Source organism: Marmota marmota, unplaced genomic scaffold (genome assembly GCF_001458135.2).
Source record: "Marmota marmota marmota unplaced genomic scaffold, marMar, whole genome shotgun sequence".
NCBI classification, from domain to species: Eukaryota; Metazoa; Chordata; class Mammalia; order Rodentia; family Sciuridae; genus Marmota; species Marmota marmota.
Window position 1 is genome coordinate 336,657 of NW_026000109.1, and position 20,652 is coordinate 357,308.

The 20,652-nt window shown below is 33.1% G+C and overlaps 1 protein-coding gene across 6 annotated transcripts in view; it reads left to right on the top strand.

Moving 5' to 3' along the window:
* The window catches only part of Ankib1 (ankyrin repeat and IBR domain containing 1), a 125,593-nt gene that overhangs the window by 95,978 nt on the left and 8,963 nt on the right, over positions 1-20,652 (top strand). For all 6 annotated transcript variants that reach the window (XM_048784605.1, XM_048784603.1, XM_015506728.2 and 3 more), the window contains exons 10-17: positions 2,042-2,130; positions 7,925-8,055; positions 14,062-14,196; positions 15,659-15,745; positions 15,836-15,902; positions 18,015-18,160; positions 19,526-19,704; positions 20,532-20,583. In XM_048784605.1, coding sequence (XP_048640562.1) covers positions 2,042-2,130; positions 7,925-8,055; positions 14,062-14,196; positions 15,659-15,745; positions 15,836-15,902; positions 18,015-18,160; positions 19,526-19,704; positions 20,532-20,583 — 886 coding nt within the window. The remainder of the gene's footprint in view (positions 1-2,041; positions 2,131-7,924; positions 8,056-14,061; positions 14,197-15,658; positions 15,746-15,835; positions 15,903-18,014; positions 18,161-19,525; positions 19,705-20,531; positions 20,584-20,652) is intronic.

Sequence of the window (20,652 nt, forward strand, 5' to 3'; positions counted from 1 at the left end):
CCCCCCCCCCCCATACTATTCCTTTACCATTGTGTGTATATACACCATAGTTTATCCCTCAGTATACAGACACACTTTGGTTGTTTCCACAGTGTGGCTATTATATGCTGCTGTGAACATTGGAGTGTTCAAGTCTGAGTCTTTGTTTTCAGTTCTTTTAGATATATACCTGTGGATGGAATTATTGACTCATATGGTAATTTTATACTTAATTTTATAAGGATTCACCAAACTTTTTCATAGCAACTAGTTACATCAGCACTTCTATTTTACCAGTAGTACACAGGGTTTTAATTTTTGAAAATCTTCATTTCTAGGGTATAACAAGAACATCTTAGGGCCTGGGGTTGTGGCTCAATGGTAGAGCACTTACCTAGCATGTGTAAGGCACTGGATTCAATTATCAGCACCACATATAAATGAATAATTAAAGATCCATTGACAACTAAAACAAATGTTTATAAAAAGAAGTCCTGAAGAGGGGGCTGGGGCTGTGGCTTAGTGGTAGATCACTTGCCTTGTATATATGAGGTACTGGGCTCCATTCTCAGCACCACATAAAAATAAATAAATAAAGATACTGTGTCCATCTACAACTAAAAAATATTTTTTTTAAATCCTAAAGAGTATGAAGTAGGATTGGTACATTTGTAATACAGTGAAATGTCACCTCTTAGTTGGTATGTCTTCTTAGCAAACAACCTTTGCAAATAAGATCTTTAAGATAACAGTGATGATGATTATGATGATATCATCTCCCAATTGAGTTTTTCTCTCTCCAAAATAATATTGTTATTAACTGTAATTTGACTTTTGCTTCTTAATATGATCTTCATATTATACAATACAGCATCATATTGAATCAAAATGAGCAATTCATAAAGACTTTAAACTCTTTTTACTGTTTGACTTCTTACATAGCCATAAAAAATGTGAAATTGAGTTGCCAATGATAAATTGATGGTTTCATACTTAAACCAAAATTTGCCAAATTCCTATAAAAATATCTTAGATTGTCCTAGCAATTATCTGGGAATTTGAAGTTAAAAAATAACTGTAAGAATGTGATTTAAAACAGTGCTTCTCAAACTTTAAAGTGAAGAATTGTGGTAATTTTGATTAAACGCAGATTCTAATCTCTAGGTCTTTTGGGGCCTGCTCTTCTGCTTGCTAACAAAACCTAAGTAATAGTAATGCTGCTAACCAGAGGAACGAACATACCTTGAGTAAGGAGCATTTAAAATATTAATAAGAATGAAACCTAATTGATAAAAATTATTTAAAGGGTCTTCTTTTTATATATATTTTTTTAGTTGTAGATGGACTGAACACCTTTATTTATTTATTTATTTATTTAATGTGGTGCTAAGAATTGAACCCAGTGCCTCACACATGCCAAGCAAGTGTGCTACCACTGAGCCCCAGCCCCAGCCCCTGACAAAAATGTTTTACACCTCTGAAGGCATGCAAAATTATAGAGTGGCACTGTGGTCTGAATTAGAACGAGATATATTCCATGTTTGTATAATTATGTTAAAATGGATTCTACTGTCATGTATAACTAAAAAAGCAATAAATAAATAAAAATAAACTACGTTATAAATATTAGGTAATATATTCGAACTTCAAAATTTATAAATTGAATGTATTTATTTTCTTAAAAAGCTGATATGATAGTATCAAGCTTTGGATTTTCAAGTTTTCTATAAAAATATTTCATGTCTTATTAGTTGCTCTGCCTTAGTTTTTTAATTTTAAAATTGAACAAGAATATCTCACCTATACTTTTTCACTCTTTTTTTTTTTGGTACTGGGGATTGAACCCAGGGATACCTTACCACTGAGCTTATCCCCAGCCCCCCCCCCTTTTTTTATTTTTAATTTTGGCACAGAGTCTGAGTTGCTGAGGTTGGCTTTAAACTTGCAATCCTCCTGCCTCTGCCTCCCAGGCCACTGGGATTATAGGTATGTGCCACTGCATTCAGCTTCACCTTGATATTGACAAATATTTTTAAATAGTCTTTTCTGTTTTTTTCCTTAGGGAGTGCCTTGGTGAAGCACATGAGCCTTGTGACTGCCAAACATGGAAAAACTGGCTACAAAAAATAACTGAAATGAAACCTGAAGAACGTAAGAAGAATCTTAGATAGCTGTGCTATGTATTTCCAATACCATTCAAAATATAATGTCATATTTCTTATAATCTCATTTAAGAGGTTTTCATATTTGTTACTGATAGAGCTCCCATGTTTAACATTGCCCCCCTGATTAATAATACCCTTTTGGAGATCGAACTTTTTGCAAGGAGGAATCATTAGACAGGCCCCGTGTTTCTAATAAGAATTTATAGCCTAAGATAAATAGGACATGTGGGGAGGTCACATTTAATCTTCCCCATATAGCCCTTCTTTATTTTATCCTAGAATGAGCCAACCAACTTTTCTGTACTTTTTGAGAAATAGTATATGATCCATAGTGAGAAGCAACTTCCAGTGAAGAACAAGTGAATTTCTTGTGGTTCTATGTATTTACTTAATTAAATACCACATCTGTAACAGTTGTCACTGAGACTTCTATAAATAGATTATCTCTTAAAGGGAGAGTGGTCAAAGAAATGCTGTGAGGTGATGTTAGTAATCATGTTTTACAGAGGAAACTAATATCTAGGTTGTACTGAGTGACACAGCATGTGCCTAATGATGAAATGGATTGAACTCTAAGGGGACGCCTTTTTAAATCCTTCCCAGTATCAATTCCCACATTAACAAATAAATATATCTACTTTGCATTATTTTCCCTACTCCTAAAGTGTTTCTGACAATATTTTCTTTCAAATTAATATAAATGTAAATTAATTTAGTTTGGGTCTTTTTAAAGTTTTTTTTTTTATTTTTAAGTAGTGGAGTTACTCTGATGTGTTGCAAATCAGGATCAAGAATTTAGTCACTGAATCTATACTTATGTTCAAAGCACATAATAAAGATGATGCCAACCAGTCATGGTGGCTCACGCCTATAATCCCAGCAGTTTGGGAGACTAGGGCAGAAGGATCACAAGTTCAAGGCCAGCCTCAGCAACTTAGTGAGACCCTGTCTCAAAATTTTAAAAAATAATTAAAAAGGGCTGGGAATTTAGCTCAGTCATAAAGCACCCCTAGGTCCAATCCCTAGTACCATAAACAAAAACAAAAGAAAAATGATGCCAGCCTTCAGGGAGTGCAGAGATTAAAGGATAAGCAGTCAGATAATTACAGTATTACATGATAACTGATACAGTAGAGTAACAATGAGAGTGCAGAAATAAGAACAACTAATTCAGGTTGAGGGTAGGAAGAATAACCTAGAATCTTCTAAGGGAAATAGAATATGAACAAAAATTAGGAATGATTTGTTGACTTCAAATGGTATATTCATTTTTTATTTAACATTTTTGAGTGATGTTGTATGTTAGAAGACAAAAATAAGATAACTTATATGCTCTTGAAATTCTTATTTTAGAGAGGATATTGTAGTAAATGTTGAGAAAATTGTTCCTGTGGTAAAGAAGGTAAAGGAAACACATAATTATAAAAGAATTGATGCTTCTTAAGATGCATCTTGAAAATGATAGATGTTCTTCACATGAGCCATAATAGGAAGGGCATTTCAAAAATAGGATGAAGTTTTACATGTGAAACAACATGGCCTATTCAAGGACTACAAATTCAGTACACCAATGCAGTGGTGCAGTAAGGCGTAGTAACAAATGAAACTACTCAGGCAGGGGTACAAATCCGACATTGGGTACAGATAGGGTGTTGTACACAATGCAAGGAAGTCTGACTTGAGACAATGAAAAGGAGTTTTTAGTAGGAGAGTGATGAATGAAGATCTTTGCTTAGAAAGACACTCAAGCAGAAGTAGGGATGGTAAATCAGAAAGTATTAAAACACCAGGCAAGAACACCTTATCTGAGACAATTTCAGAATGACCAGTGAGAGGCTATGAGGGCTTAAACAAGACGGGCAATTCAGATGAGGCAGGGGGTATATGCAGGAGAATGAAGAAGATGTAATTGTATTTAGTTGTAATCAAGTATGCTTTTTAGTTGCCTAGAAGATACAATGCACAAGAAGTAGTGTAGCATACTATTTAATTCTTGAGTAGAAAATGTCCAAAAGTATCTAAGATATAAAGCAAGTATTTTGATTGTTAATTGTTTTTAGTTACCCTTTATCGTTTTAAAATTGGATCACTCATAGATAAGTTTTTGCAAAGGAAGGAGAGAATAGATATTGGTGGGATTGTGAAAGAATAATCTTGCACATGATAATGATCCTGGTTATAAGAAAAGAAATAGGAGAACTAGAAAATGGTATACATACTATTTATATATGATTACCAATTTGACCAGAGATAGGGAGACCACAAATTAAAAAATGAAGATAGCCAGGTGCTGTGGTGTACACCTGTAATCTCAGTGGCTTGGGAGACTGAGGCAGGAGGATCATGAATTCAAAGCTAACCTCAGCAACTTAACTAGGCCTGAGCAACTTAGTGAGACCCAGTCTCTAAATAAAATATAAAAAGGCTGGGGATGTGGTTCAGTGGTTAAGTGCCCCTGTCTTTAATCCCTGGTACCACACACACACACACACAAAAAAAACTAAAGGTCATTCTTGAAGAGCCCAAATGGGATTTTGATTCAGAAAGATGAAGAAACATTAGAAAATAGGATAAGAGACAAGAGTCTGAGGACACCTGAGAAATGTTCTACCAGAGAAAACCAAAGCTATGACAGTGAAAAAAAAAGTTAAAAGTTGCCAAATTGCCAAAAAAAAAGTAGGTATTTTCTCTATGTTGATGTGTGTTCTCCACACTGAAAGATGGTGGCCTACTAGTCTACTATTAATGACCACTTAAGCTTATGAAATTTATCATGAAACATAAAGCAAATAATAATAGGCCAACTGTAATACTAAAGTAGAACGTCATCATTAAATACATAAAAAATGATATTCCAAAAAAGAAAAGTATGGCTGAATGCTATTTTAAGTTACATATTACTTTGAATCATAAGCATTTTTTCTTTGCATATTATTATTATTATTATTTTTTAATTTTTTAATATTTATTTTTCAAGTATCAGCGGACACAACATCTTTGTTTGTATGTGGTGCTGAGGATCAAACCCGGGCCGCACGCATGCCAGGCGAGCGCGCTACCGCTTGAGCCACATCCCCAGCCTGTTTTCTTTGCATATTATGCAAAAAAAAAATGGCAGAAGCTTTTATTTTTTTCTCTGAATGGTCGGGTCTCACTGTGTTGACCCAGGCTGATCTTGAACTCATGATCCTTCTGTTCAACCTCCTGAATAGCTGAGATTATAGGTACATCCTACTACACCCAACTCACATAGGCGTTTTTAACTAAACTTGTAGATTCTTGGGACAATTTCCTCTCTTATTCCCAGTTTTCCAAAGCCCCTGAATGATGAAACTAAAAAGCACCAAAATCTTCATTAATGAGAAAAGATATTAAGAAAATATGTAAAATCCACTTGAATTCCATATGAAAATTCAAATAGTTTTTTGAGCACTGAAATTGACTCTATTGTGTTTAATCAAAGCAAGAAGAAGTAATGATTGTATTTTCTGTGAAATGATGTTAATTTATATAATTTACAATTTTTCATAGTACATATTCAGTAAATGGTTGTGGAATTTAATTCAAATTGTCTATTTAAAAATATAGTCTATGAACATGCAACTGAAGTGAGGGGAAGAGTTTGAAAGTCAGTAGGGGTAATGAAGATTTACCACAGAGCTTGGAGATAGATAAGGTATTGGAGGTATTAAGAACAGTATATATACAAATAAACAATGTCTGAAATAAGCATGTTCAAAGAATTGGTGAAAAAGTGAAGGCATTTTTTTCCAACATAATTTTTTGTTACAGTAATAGTTGTTTCCTGAATGTGATTTATGTCATGTAATCCGTTAGAATACAGTTGGGAGATAGGGTTCTCTCCAAGGGTAAGAGAAAAAAATGTTATGTTGCAGGCCACACAGCCTCTTTGTTTTAATGGCTTTGTGCTTTATTTACTATAACAATGGACAATAGGGTCATAAGAATATGTTAGAGCCTCTGAGCTAAAATAACATTGATTCTGAAGAGAGAAACACCACTATTTAAAAAAATATATGTTTTAAATGCAGCGTTTACTTAGTTCATAGGTTTTTTAGAAATGCCTTTTGTAAACAGCATTGCCATCAGCTTGACCATATTAACCATAAGTATACTAAGTTTTTTCTGAAACTCCTGTCCCCACCAAATTATTCTGAGAATTCTATCTGCCAGCACCCTCGTTGACCCATCTTCTACCAAGTGAATTTAGAACCGGAGTGAAGTCTTGTCACTACACTGCTTCTGTTGTTTTTCTTTGCTATGTGGAATTAAAAATCAGTCCAACAGTAGGTGCTATTGTGTTGCTATTGCAAGAAAGCCCCACTCCTTTACTGCTAGGTCCCATCTAAGGACTGCTTATAGTGCTCAGTCCCTCCAATTCATATACAAAGCCACTTCCTAGATCACAGTCAGCCCAAACTTTTGTCCACTTTCCCTTTCCAGGGACTTATATCTGTGGAGGGGGTGGGGAGAGGTAATTTTTCCTTTTAAACTTCAAATTCAAAGGGTCTGGTTTCTCCCCTGATTTATAGTAGAGCTAAACACTTAGCCCAACACCCTTTTCAAAGTGTCTGCATATAATTAAAGCCTTTATTAAGTGGGCCATCCTCCATGATTCTAACATGATTTTCTGACATCTTTGTCACTAATGGAAAGGAAGGACTTCTCAGTGTACTTAAGAGCTAGAAAAGAAAAGAAAACCTGCTAGATTATTGACATTCTTACTTGGAAAAAAAATTTAAATTGTTTGTCTCTAACTCTGTTGGGGGGGGGGGCTTATAAGTTTAAAACCTTTAAAAATCATGTCATTCCTGAAGTTTACAGATCCCAAATTATAATATCATAAATGGAGTTTAAGTACTCTAATGTTGAAACGGTGTGGGGATATTGAGTGAGCAATGGTGGCCGAGTAGATGACCAGATGATAAAAAAAAATTTGTATTCTTTGCTAAAGCAATTTGAATTTATCTTGTAGTCAGTGAGGAACAATTGAGAAATTTTAAGCATATTTTATTTTAAAAAGGTCATTATATAGGCAGTTAGGAGTGGGACAGAGAGGGAACTGGGGATATAGGTTGGTTTTCTATACTTCCATTGTCTAGGCAAGGGGTATGTAAGATTCTAGCTAAAGCAGTAAAAAGTGGGAGTGGAGAGGAAACAGATATGAAGGAAAAAGAAGTTGAATCATTAGGATGCCCAGAGGAAGAGTAAGAGGAAAATATTGAAGATTATATTCCTCCTGGATTGACTCTGGGCAGGCATTATTTATCTATACAAAAGCTAGAAAAAAGAACATGTTTGGGAAAAATGGTTAAGTTTACTTTTAGACATGTCACATTGGATTCATTTTAAGTTTATCCAAAATAATTATGGATAACAAAAAAATTGATATTTAATACTTTCACTATAATGAAGAATTTCTGATAATTATGTTTGCAACTGGATTTAAGTAATTATTGTCTACAGCAATCATTCTTTGGTTCTTTTCTTTCCAGTTTATTTGGATACAAGTTTATAAGGGAAAAAAAAAAAACTTCAAACTAGAATTGATAAATAGGACTTTTGGGATAAAGCTTTTTATCTTTATAATTATGCCAATCAAAATGAAGCAACTTAAAAAATGTTGCCATAAACCGTAATAGGAAAATAAATATACGATTAAAATGGAGAGTTAACCTGGAAGTAAAGTGTGGGTTTTTTCCTCTGTGAAGTTGTACACAAAATCATTTCTTTGTATGTTTGTGCTTAATATCCCAAAGTTGTGGGAGTTAGTGAAGCTTATGAGGATGCTGCCAATTGTCTCTGGTTGTTAACTAACTCCAAACCTTGTGCTAATTGTAAGTCTCCGATACAGAAGAATGAAGGCTGCAATCACATGCAGTGTGCTAAGGTAAGAATTGGAGTGTTTTATATGCTTTGCAGTTGGAATCTTAATATAAGTTGATTGTCAACCCAAAGCAGAAATGTTGCTTTGCTAATGAAACCATCAACTAAATAAGTAATTATCGTATTGAAAATTAAAATGCCAACATGATCCACTTAGCTGAAAAATCATATAAATAATTAGTTTTAGAGGACTGAAGGCTAAATAGGATATACCCTCCTGATTTCGTTGCACAAAAACAAATTACTATATGTTTCAAATATTCTGGGAGTAATCCCTGCTTATATTTTGAACATCTCTGTTATAAAATTGTAATGATATTCTAATGTTTTATCATGTCATCAAATGTTTTAAAATGATTATTTAAACTATTGAGAGGATCGTAATTTTTTCTCATTTAGAGAAACTCAAATCGTTAAGATTTCTATAAAATATTTCAGTATCTTCTAAGAATTACTTGATTTTTAACCTGAAATTTAATGATCATTGTAGTTATAACTTGCAAAAGAATGGCAGTTAGAATGTTATTACAAAACTGTGTTATAAAATTCACATATATAGCTAGGCACAGTGGCCTACACCAGTAATCCCAGTGACTTGGGAGGCTGAGACAAGAGGAACACAAGTTTGAGACCAGCCTCAGCAACTTAGTGAGACCCTATGTCAAAATAAAAAGGGCTGGGGATGTAGCTCAATAATAGAGTGCCTCTGATTCAATTCCCAGCACCACTATAAATCAATCAATTAAAATTAACATAAATGAATCAATTTAGTGAGGGAATAATGATTCCCCAAGAGACAGAAAAATCTAGTGCAATGTTCTGAGCAAAGTATTTAAAAGTGCTTATTAATATGGCTAAGGATTGGACTAAAATCATTTCATCTAATTATGGTATTATTTCCATACTCATATTCATTTTTTTCTTGGAAAATCTTATATAGATTATACATGTAAGGAAATACAGATTGACTCTAAAATTCATAGTTGGCTGAGATAGAATTCTACTTTACCTTTATTTCCTTCATAGCACATACCTGTATGAGTAAAGGAATATCTAATAATGCTGTCTGAAATGTTTGCATTGAAAGTAGAAAAATAGCATTCTTATTATGACATGTAAGACATATTTAGAGAGTAATAATCTTACAGCAAAATTGAATACTTCAGAAATATTTTTTAAATGTGTAGGTGAAACAACATTTCATGTGTAATTGAATCCATTCTGCACCACAAAGACTAAATCACAATATAGCTTTATTAATGCCTCAGCATTGATTATGATTCAGTGAGCAATTTTTCTTTCTGGAATCAAATATGTTAAACATTTTAAAAGAATGACAAATTTAATCCTCTAAAAGTATGTTTATTTATTTTTAAAACACTATTTATTCTATAAGTGTCCTCTTAGATAATTTTTGGTAGCTATTTAACTTTTTATTCTTAAATATTTTAAATTACTTATACTAATTTTCTTTATCTCATTCTGTGCGAAACTTTATGCCATGACTAAAAAGTAAAAATTATTAACGTTCTATATTCCTCTTCCTGCTTGAATTCAGTCCCCAGTAAGCAGGGAGGGGGATACTAAGACATTTTATCAGAGCCTTGAAATAAGTTTATAGTTTATTATGTTGTAAACGGCTTTAATTCAGTTCTCTGTCCATTTCATATTAGGCAGACAAAGAATTTAGGGAATAGAGGGCATCAATACCATAATTAACTAAAGTGTATATGTTTATTATATATATCAAATTCTATATCCTGAAAATGTGAACTCTGCCATCTTTTCAAGCACCATGAAGCATTGTACACAAAAAATTGATCACTAATCATTAAAACTTCAATAACTTTCCAAAGGTAGAAAATAATACAAATAATAATCTCTGATCATAAAGGAATAAAATTGAAATTAATAATAAAGTTATATAAAAGGCCTTTTCACGTGGAAATTTTTAATCTTTCAGACAACATAAATGAACAAAATGTAAATTAAAGAATTTTCTAGGGACTGGGGTTGTGGCTTAATGGTAGAGCTCTTGCCTAGCACATGTGAGGCACTGGGTTTGATCCTCAGGACCACATTAAAATAAATAAATAAAGGTATTGTGTTCATCTACTACTAAAACTATTTTTTAAAGGTCTCTAGAAAAAAAAATAATGAAAATGTCTTATCAGAATCCAAGGGCTGCAGCTAAAGCAATACTCAAAAATATGTTCAGCCATTTGCTGGTAAATAGGTGGAATTATGCTAAGTGAAATAAGTCACACCCAAAAAGTCAAAAGTCAAGTATTTTCTGATATGCAGAGGTCAGTCCAAAATAAGGAGGGTGTGTATTCCATCTAAACAGAAGAGAGATCAATGGAGTAGACAAAAGGGGAGAGAGGAGGGACGGGATAAGAGAGGAACATTGCAATGAATCTGATCTAACTTTCCTGTGTACATATGTGAATATGTTGCAGTAAATCTCACCATCATGTATACCCGTAAGACATTGGATGGGAAGGGAAGTACTGGGGACTGCATTAGAGCAAACTATATTCCATGCTTTTATAATTATGTGAAAATGAATCCTAATGTTACAGATAACTTAAAAGAACCAATGAAAAAATATGTGCAGCCTTATTTACCTAAAATGATACAAAATAAAGAATTGAGAATGTGATTCAGAAATTTAGAAAAAGAAATTTTAAAACCACAAGGTTTAGTGCATGGGGGCAGAAAAACAGTGGAAAGAGATGGACATCATTACCTAGGGTGTCTAGATACTTGTATGACTGCACATGTGGTGTGACAGTACACTGTGTACAACTATACAAATGTAAAGGTATGCTGCAGTTGTGTACAATAAATCAAAATGCATTCTGCTGTCATACCTAATTAAAATAAATTAACTTTTAAAAAAGAATTGCAGAAATTAGTGAGCTTTGAAAAACAATGCAACAACAAAGAATCAAATTATTTTCTGAAGAAAAAATATAGAAAAACCAGTAAGCTAACATAATAAATAATGGAGTTGAGAGAGTTCAAATATACCAAATAAGAAACAGGGAAACAGTCAGAGAAACAAACAAAAATAAAATAAAATAATCAGAGAAACAAACTGGAATAATAAGGAATAATTTAGCTGAACCCTTGCAAATATATTTCAGGCTGGATATGAATGGATTATTTTCTCAGAAAAAAGTAATTAGTTAAAAGTGACCCTAGAAGAGAGAAAATATCAATTATCTTCATTCCCATAAAGAGAAAGAAAGTTTTACAAAGATTAAGCCCCACCACAAACCCCATTAAGGATCATTTCTTTCTTTTTAGTCCCTTCAATGAGTCCTGACAGTTTCACAGGAGAATTTTATCAAACCTTTAAGGAACAGGTAATACCAATGTCATTTAAACTGTTCCTGGGATTTTTTTTTAATTTATTTTTAAAGAAAACGTGAAGTTATTTTTATTGAGTAGAACCTTAATACCACTTGACAAGATCATAAAAACAAAACTTTAATCTTACTTATAAATAACAATACAGAAGTCCTGATAAGATATTAGAGGAGACAAAAAGCACACAAAGATATTTGCAGACAATATCAGAACATATAAAGAGAGTAATTGATGAGTCAGGGTTTATTCTAGGAATACAAGAATGGTTCCAGGGCTGAGGTTGTGGCTCAGTAGTAGAACGCTCACCTAGCACATGTGAGGCCCTGGGTTCGATCCCTCAGCACTACATATAAATAAATAAAATAAAGGTATTATATCCAACTACAGCTAAAAAATAAATTTAAGAAAACTGGTTCCATATGAGGAAAATTGTTACTCTACCTCATCTTATTGGTAGATCCAAAGAGGAAAGTCATATATTTTCTATAGATGCTGAATGGCTTTTGACAAAAGTTTTAAATTTTTTCTTTTTTAATATTTTTAGTTGTAGATGGGCACAATATCTTTATTTATTTACTTTCATGTTGTGCTGAGGATCGAACCCAGTGACTCAAGCATGCTAGACAAGAACTCTACCACTGAGCTACAACCCCAATCCCTAACAATTTTTATAAACACTCAAATCAATAAAGAATGGACTCTTTCTTTTTAAGTGTGATAAAAAATAAATTGTCTCCATGAAAGCTAATATATTTAGTGGGGAATTAGTGGCAGCTCCCTAAACACAAAAATAAAGTAAGGATGCTCTGCATTATTATATTATCATTAACACTGAACTGGTAATACTGGTCAACATAATTAGACAACATAAAGAAATTAAGAGGGGCTGGGGTTGTGGCTCAGTGCTTGCCTAGTGTGGGTGAGGCACTGGGTTCAGTCCTCAGTACCACATAAAAATAAATAAATAATAATAAAGGCATTGTGTCCATCTACAACTTAAAAAATATTTTAAAAAATCGTTCTGTTGGGGCTGGGGTTGTGGCTCAGCGGTAGAGCGCTTACCTAGCACGGTCGGGACCTGGGTTCGATCCTCAGCACCACATAAAAATAAAGGCATTGTGTTGTGTCCATCTACACCTAAAAAATAAATTTAGAAATTTTTTTTTAAATCATTCTCTTAAAAAAATTAAGAGTTGTAAAAGTTAGATTAAATATTAGGTAATAAAAATATCAATTTTGCAGATGGCATGATTGTATGCCTAGAAATCCATAAAAATCACTGAAAAACTACTACAAATAAATATTCAGTTAAATAGCAGAGTACAAAACTAATATACAGAAAGTAATAATATTCATATGTACAAGCAACATCAGAAAAATATATACTGAAAGATATTATTTATCTAGAAATAAATTTAAGAAATATGCATGACTTTTATAGAAAAAAATTTTAAAATCCTCTAGGGTCCAAAGGATGATGAACAAATAAAAAGACAACCAATTTCTTAAATAGAAAGACTCAAAAATATCACAAGTTTTGTTTCTGCATCTAGATAAACTTAATTCAAAAAAGTTTTTGTTGGAGACTGTGCAACTCAGTGGTAGAGCACTTGCCTAGTATGTGAGACTCTGGGTTCAATCCCCAGCACCGCAGAAAGATAGAAACAAACAAGTCCGTAAGGGAAATCAAAGCAAGAATAACTAGGAAAACTGAAAAAGAACAGTAAAGTGGTACTAACTTTGATAAGCCATATTACAAATCCTCAGTAATTAAAACAATATGGTGCTGGCATGTGAATAAACAGATCGTGAAACACAACATAAAGCAAGCCCAGAAAATAGATACACATACATGGGAATTTAGCATATGGTAAAGGTGGCATTCTTAACCAGTAGATACACATGAATTATTCAGTAATTGGTAATAGGATAGTAGGACAGCTATTGGGGGTGGGAATAAAGTTAGTTTCATACTATATACCCAGATAAGTTTCTAGTAGCTCAAAGATTTAAATGTTTCTTAAAAAAAAAAAAAAAATGACCAGAAAACAACATAGACTTAGAATGGGAAAATGTTTCTGATTCAGAATCCATGTTCATATTTTTGGCATTTTCTTCTAATTATGGCATATTAAATAAATAAAATTTTCTTTAAAATGGGAAACAGCTTTCTGTCAGCTCCTGTACTTAGAGACCTTATAAACATTGCAGCTTCAAAACCAATTTGTCTATCAAGTTGCCAGAAGTTTTTCATATGGAACATAGAACTTCAGAGACCAGTGTCAGATTACCACACACTCGAAAAAAATGAAACATTTATCACTATTTGTTTTAGTATTTGAAACAAATATCCTACTGATATTTTTATTGTTTCTTTTTGATTACTTCATAAAATATTGTGATTTTATTTTTTAGTTATACCTAGAAGTAACAGTTTTAAACTACCCTCACATCTTTCCATAATGCAGATAAGATAGCAAAAGGAAATATTGAGAAAGAGAGCATATCTTTGAGATGTTTTGTTTCTGGTCACATAAACAGAATTGTTTAGTCACTACAAATTGATAGACTAAAAAGCAGAGCAGCATTTGTATATTAACAGGGAAATGTTATGCATGTATGTTTTCTTTTGAAGTGCAAATATGACTTTTGTTGGATTTGCCTAGAAGAATGGAAAAAACATAGCTCTTCCACTGGAGGTTATTACAGATGTACTCGCTATGAAGTCATTCAACATGTGGAGGAGCAATCCAAAGAAATGACTGTGGAGGTAAAGAGAACAGATTAAGCCAAGACTTTATATTTTTGTATAAGCCGCTTAAACCATGAGAAGTATTTTGCATTTCTTCTTTTCCTGTCATCTTTTTTTTTTTTTTTTCCTACCAGGAATTGAACCCAGAGATGCTTTACCACTAAGCTACACCCCCAGCCCTTTAGATTTTTTGAGACAGGGTCTCTCTAAGTTACTTAGAGCCTTACTAAATTGCTGAGGCTGGCCTCAGATTTGCGATCCTTCTGCCTTAGCCTCCAGAGCCCCTGGAATTACAGGTGTCTGCCCCCTTACCCAGCTCCTGTCTTCATCTTAATGAGGCATTAAAATTGAATACACTTTGGAGGAGGCTTTAGTTAAAACAAAGTAATCTATAAACTTGAAAGTTTTTCCTCCTTTTAAGCTTTCCCTTTTGATTTTGATGAAGGTATGAAAAGCCTATTCTCAACCTGCCAACGTAAAGACTTAAAAATAGGGCTGGGGATGTGGCTCAAGCGGTAGCGCGCTCGCCTGGCATGCGTGCGGCCCGGGTTCGATCCTCAGCACCACATACAAAGATGTTGTGTCAGCCGGAAACTAAAAAATAAAAAACATTAAAAAAATTCTCTCTCTCACTCTCTGTTTAAAAAAAAAAAAAAAGACTTAAAAATAATTTTCATAAAATATCAACAATACAGTATTACATTATAGCATACAGTGTGTTAGTCTGCTCAGCTGCCAAAGATGGGGTAGCTTAAACAATAGAAATTTATTTCTCACAATTCTAGAGGCTATGAAGTCCAAGATCAGGGTTCTAGCTGACTGATTCTTGGTGAGGAGATTCTCATCTTGGTTTGCAGACAGCCAGCCACCTTCTCACCTGTGTTCTCATGTTGTCTAGGAAAGATAATGAGAGCGCTCTGGTGTCCCTTCCTCTTCTGATTAGGACACTAGCCCTATCACATTAGATCACTACACTAATGACCTTACTTAACTTTTATTACCTCCTCAACAGGCACTGTCTCCAGAAACACTTTGGGGTTAGGACTTCAACATAAGAATTTCAGTAGGACACAAATTAGTCTCTGACAATAAACCATATGATAAGGCATTGAAGGGCTTGGGGTTGTGGCTCAGTAGTAGAGCACTTGCCTAGCATGCATGAGGCACTGGGTCTGTTCCCTGACACCACATAAAAATAAACAAAATAAAAGTATTGTGTCCTTCTACAACTAAAAAAAATTTTTTTTAAAGACATTGAAGATGTGAAGATGTCTAATGGGTTGTTGTAGAGAATACCAATTTAGACTTTGTTTTGAGAGCCTTTAAAATGTATTGATTATTATTTTTTCTCAGCAAAATAACCAACAAATCTGTATGCATCACTACCTATTACTAATAAAAAATTTAAATTATCCCTCCAGAACTAATTTTAATAATTAGTAGTTTTTGTAAAAGTTATTAATGGACTTTTGTTTTCTAGGCTGAGAAAAAACACAAACGGTTTCAGGAACTTGACAGATTTATGCACTATTACACAAGATTTAAAAACCATGAGCATAGTTATCAGGTATGTCTTAAATCATTTTAAATGAGTTGAACCACTCTGTTGTAAATAAATAAAGAAGATGGCTTAAATTATTTATTTTTGTTCCTTTAGTTAGAACAACGCCTTCTTAAAACAGCCAAAGAAAAGATGGAGCAATTGAGTAGAGCTCTCAAAGAAAGTAAGTTCTAAGTGATTGTGTTATAATTAATATAAAATATTAATTAATATAAAATGTCCTTCCATGCTAATTCAGTTCACTGATTAGAGATTAGGTCTCTAAAGGAATGTATTATAGTCATTAGCTCACCTATGTCCTTATGTTGTCTGGGAAAGAGAATGAGATTGCTCTGGTGTCCCGTCCTCTTCTTATAAGGATAATTCCCTTCCTCTTCTTATAAGACTTTATCTCTTGTGATAGGATTTTCCACCTGGCACCTAGCCTGCTTCTCTTAATGTAGCCTATGGTGACAAAAACACATCATGACTTTGTTTACATTGTGCCTTTCCTGATGCTCTCTCAAGTGTTGGGAAAAGTGATGGGTACTAAAGGGCATTCCTGACATAGTCAAAGGAAGCAACATACATATGCTACCCAAATGTCATGAAACTGAATACCATAAAATTCTTGAGAAAGTATAGCAGAGTGCCTAATGGAGTCAAAATAAAAGTTCGGAGAGAAATAGTTTCACTGGTAAGTAATGAACTCAAGGTCAAAAGCAAAGCCATAAGAAGAGCTAACACTTATAAGTCTTAATTATAAAAAGAGTATTCCTAAATATGGATCAAGTGCCAGTTACATCATTAGAACATAATATCCCACAGTGACCACACAATACAGGGTATGGTATGTTTATTTTTAAAAATCATATCTTAAAAATAGTCCTACCATTTATAGGAATGACATATTTAAGCCTAAAAATGTGATCAGTTATATTTGTATTTGTTCCAATTTATAAAATAATGAGTACTAATAACCTTTTTTGTGAAAATGATTCCCTAATAAGACAGTAACCATAAGATAAATAGAGAAGGGAAGAATGTATCAATAGGCTTATTCTTGTTAATTATTAGTTTGTAGACATTATTAATGATATAATTATATCACACTAATATCAAGCTCTAGAATATTGTCCACAGTAAAATTGAAAGGGAAAAAATTATCACAGGGTACATAGTTCTTTAGTAGAGATTTTTGTCTATTCTGTCATTAATGTATTCCTATTACCTAGAACCATGCCTGACACGTAGTAAACAATATTTGCGATATGAATTACTGCTTTTGTTCAACATTTGGAGGTTCTAGGCAGCATATAAAATGTGAAAAAAATTAAAAAATAAGAATTGAAAAAGAAGATACAATTTCATGCACTTCTCTCACATATAATGAGCAAGGGGCATGTTTGGTTTGGTTTGTTTTTTTACATTCTATAGATACCAAATGTTGAACAAAAGCAGAAATTTTAGGGTGGTATATATATATCTGTGAACATACAGATGTAATTGAAATCTAAAGGATCTAAAGGCATGCAAAATAATCTGGTTTTCAACAGTACTTATTCTTTTAGATTCTATAGTTTGTTAAAGAATGCTGTAAAGATATTTTTGCTTTATTAAGACAATTTCTTCTTCCCTGCTCCTCACTCTTCCTTTTTTCTCCCTGATGTTTTTTATTTACTAGAGTTAGTTATCCATTTGTTCCTCAGAATGTAGTATCTTTTTCCTGTGTTGTATTTGCAGAGGGTTGATTATAATTAGACTTTTTTTTTTTTTTAAAGCAAGCAATTTAGCAAAGGCATTTGTTCTAATTCTTAAGCAACAAAGTTCCCCTAGGGCCAGGGTTGTAGCTCAGTGGTAGAGCACTTACCAAGCATGCATGAGGCACTGGGTTCGATCCCGGCACCACATAAAAATAAACAAAATAAAGGTATTGTGTCCATCTACAACTAAAAAAAATATATTAAAAAAAAAGTTCCCCTAGATATAATCTGAAAAATTTAATAAAACATTAAACGTAAAGCTGTGTTTGTTTACCAATAGGTTAAGGACAGAATCCAGGATGAGTGTGTGCATTCTTCATGGCTCCTGGGCTGATCTGAATGTCCTTCACTATCACATGCATATCACATATGAATATTTCATATAGGTTTTTAGTTTAGCTCAAATAAGTATCATAGAACTACTTTAGTTTCTTCTTAAGGATTTTTTTTTTTAAGAAAACAGTTGTTTGGTTAATTTTATAATAAAATAGTTTGCAAGAAAACTTCACTGTGCCTTAATTCCTTTATTATAGCTGAAGGAGGCTGTCCAGATACCACTTTCATTGAAGATGCAGTTCACGTGCTCTTAAAAACTCGGCGTATCCTCAAGTGTTCTTATCCATATGGATTTTTCTTAGAACCTAAAAGCACAAAGAAAGAAATTTTTGAACTAATGCAAGTAAGATATCTTGTTAAATTTATATTTCAAATGATAGCAGTTATATGTAGCTTATAAATAAAAACTAACCAATAATAAACTGAAATTTTCTTTTATGTTTAAATTTGTCACTGCAAGTTTGAATGAGTCATGAACTATGCTAGCATTTGTTTCTTTGTTTTAAACTGGTTTTTGAAGTTTATCCTCAAATATGAAACAAACCACATTATATTCTAGATTAGAAAGTTATGTTTACTGGTTTATTTTTAAAGTACAACTCAAAAAGTTACAGTATTTAAGAGAATGGTGAATTGCTACCTATACTTAAGAGAAAATTAATAGATGTTAAATGTGTGCCCCACTAGTATAATACTAATTCCAGTGGAGCAGTTCATGATTTAGTCCTCAGAAAATATTTTAGCAGAAATGGATTAGGATTAAAAAAAATTGCTTCTTACCCAATTATGCTTTTTGCATTTCACAAGGCTGTGCTAAATAAATGTATGTTATATTTTTTTCTACCAAAAAATAGTATGCAAATAAACATGTTCGATTAAAAAAAAAAAAAAGTTGGGGCTGGGGATAAGCTCAGTTGGTAGAGTGGTTGCCTGGCATTCACAAGGCCCTAGGTTCAATCCCCAGCACTACCAAAAAAAAAGTTACAGAATTTAAAAAGCTAAAATACCTGAGTCAGCTGAAGTCCTTGTAACCAATCAACTTCATTGTACACTCATCTTTTTTTGAAGCCATCAGACTTCCTTCTTTTCTACTGTCATGTATAACTAATTAGAACAAATAAAAACTATTTTTTAAAAAACTTTCTCCTTTCGTTACAGTTTCATGTATTATTTTCAAGCTGTCCTTACTAATTTATATCCTGCATTTCTTTTAAGGGTCAATATTCATTTTCTCCATAGCCTTTAAGGCCTAACCCCAAATCACAGTGGTCTTACCTTGCCTCAGATTCCTTCAGCATTTATATATGGTCTACATCATAACATCTTGCATGTGGTTGTACAGTGTCTTGAAGTATATTACACATTTCACATAGACAAGTTATAAATTCCTTATAGATACTTTCTATGTTCAATGACTGTAATCTGTACCAACTACATCACTGTAAATACCTATTGTAATCTACATTTCTATAAATACCTATCAAATGAGTGTCATTTTCCTGAAATTAGGGGGATTCTTTCTCTTTCATAACCTGGAAAAATGTACATAGTAGTAAGTATGTCAAATAGGAAGTTATTTCAAAATTTGTATTACTTTCTGACTCCAAAAGAGTGAGACTTAGCTAGGAGATCAGATCAACTCTGGATTTGCTACTTACTAACACATTTAGCCTATAATCTTTTTTTTTTTCCCCTCCTCATGCCATAGACAGACCTAGAAATGGTCACTGAAGACCTTGCCCAAAAAGTCAATAGGCCTTACCTTCGCACACCTCGCCACAAGATCATCAAGGCCGCATGCCTTGTACAGCAGAAGAGGCAAGAATTCCTGGCATCTGTGGCTCGTGGAGTTGCTCCAGCAGACTCACCAGAAGCTCCAAGGCGCAGGTAAAAAGGATGTACACTATAGAAACCACTTTAGCTTGAGCCACAAATGCCAGCAGTTGTATTTTTTATCCAACTAGGGTTCATATGCCTGGAGGTTACTTACACCTAAAATATGGATAGCCAATAAAAGTCTGTTACTTTCTTTTTGGTGATATTTTGTCTTCAGTACTATTTCTATTTTATTTGGCATTTCTTTTTTGTTTGTTTATCATTGTACAGTTCCTCAAACTAATTAGACTAGGTTAATTTCACATTTCAGGTGAACTCACAATTCATAGAGTATTCAAATGCGCCATTTCAAGTGTATAATATATGTAGTGATATGATGAGTCACAGACATCTGATAATGTAGAATTTGTCAACTGCCAACTTGTTATGGTCATATTTGTATTTTTGTGTAAGAACTTGTAAAGAAATGAGAAATCTGCTAATACTAAAGTTACCTAAATGATTCAAATTTATCCCTAAAAAGAGCAGTTGTTTTGGTTGTTTCATTTCAGATACTTATACTACTTCTGCCACTGCAAATTGAAGCATATTTTATTATTCATAATGATTACAAGCATTACTTATAAAGTAAAAATAGAAGCAGTTGTAAAAATATTTTGTTATAACATGCTGATTTTTATTTTTTTGTTATTTTGCACAAACAAAGCAACTTGGAATTTGGAAGAAATGATGAAAGTGTCATTTTAATAATCAATCTACTTTGGTTAAGCAAATTCTTAGTAGAAGAATTAAAAGTAATGTTCAAAGGGCAAGGGTCTGGTGGTATGTACTTTATAGTACTGATAATAAATCAAATGGTATGTCTAATTTCTTTGTAGCTTTGCTGGTGGAACATGGGATTGGGAATATTTAGGATTTGCATCACCTGAGGTAATTGTTTTGTGGGGGCTTTTGGTTGTTGTTTTTTGTTTTTTGTTTTTTTTTTTCTTAGCACAACCC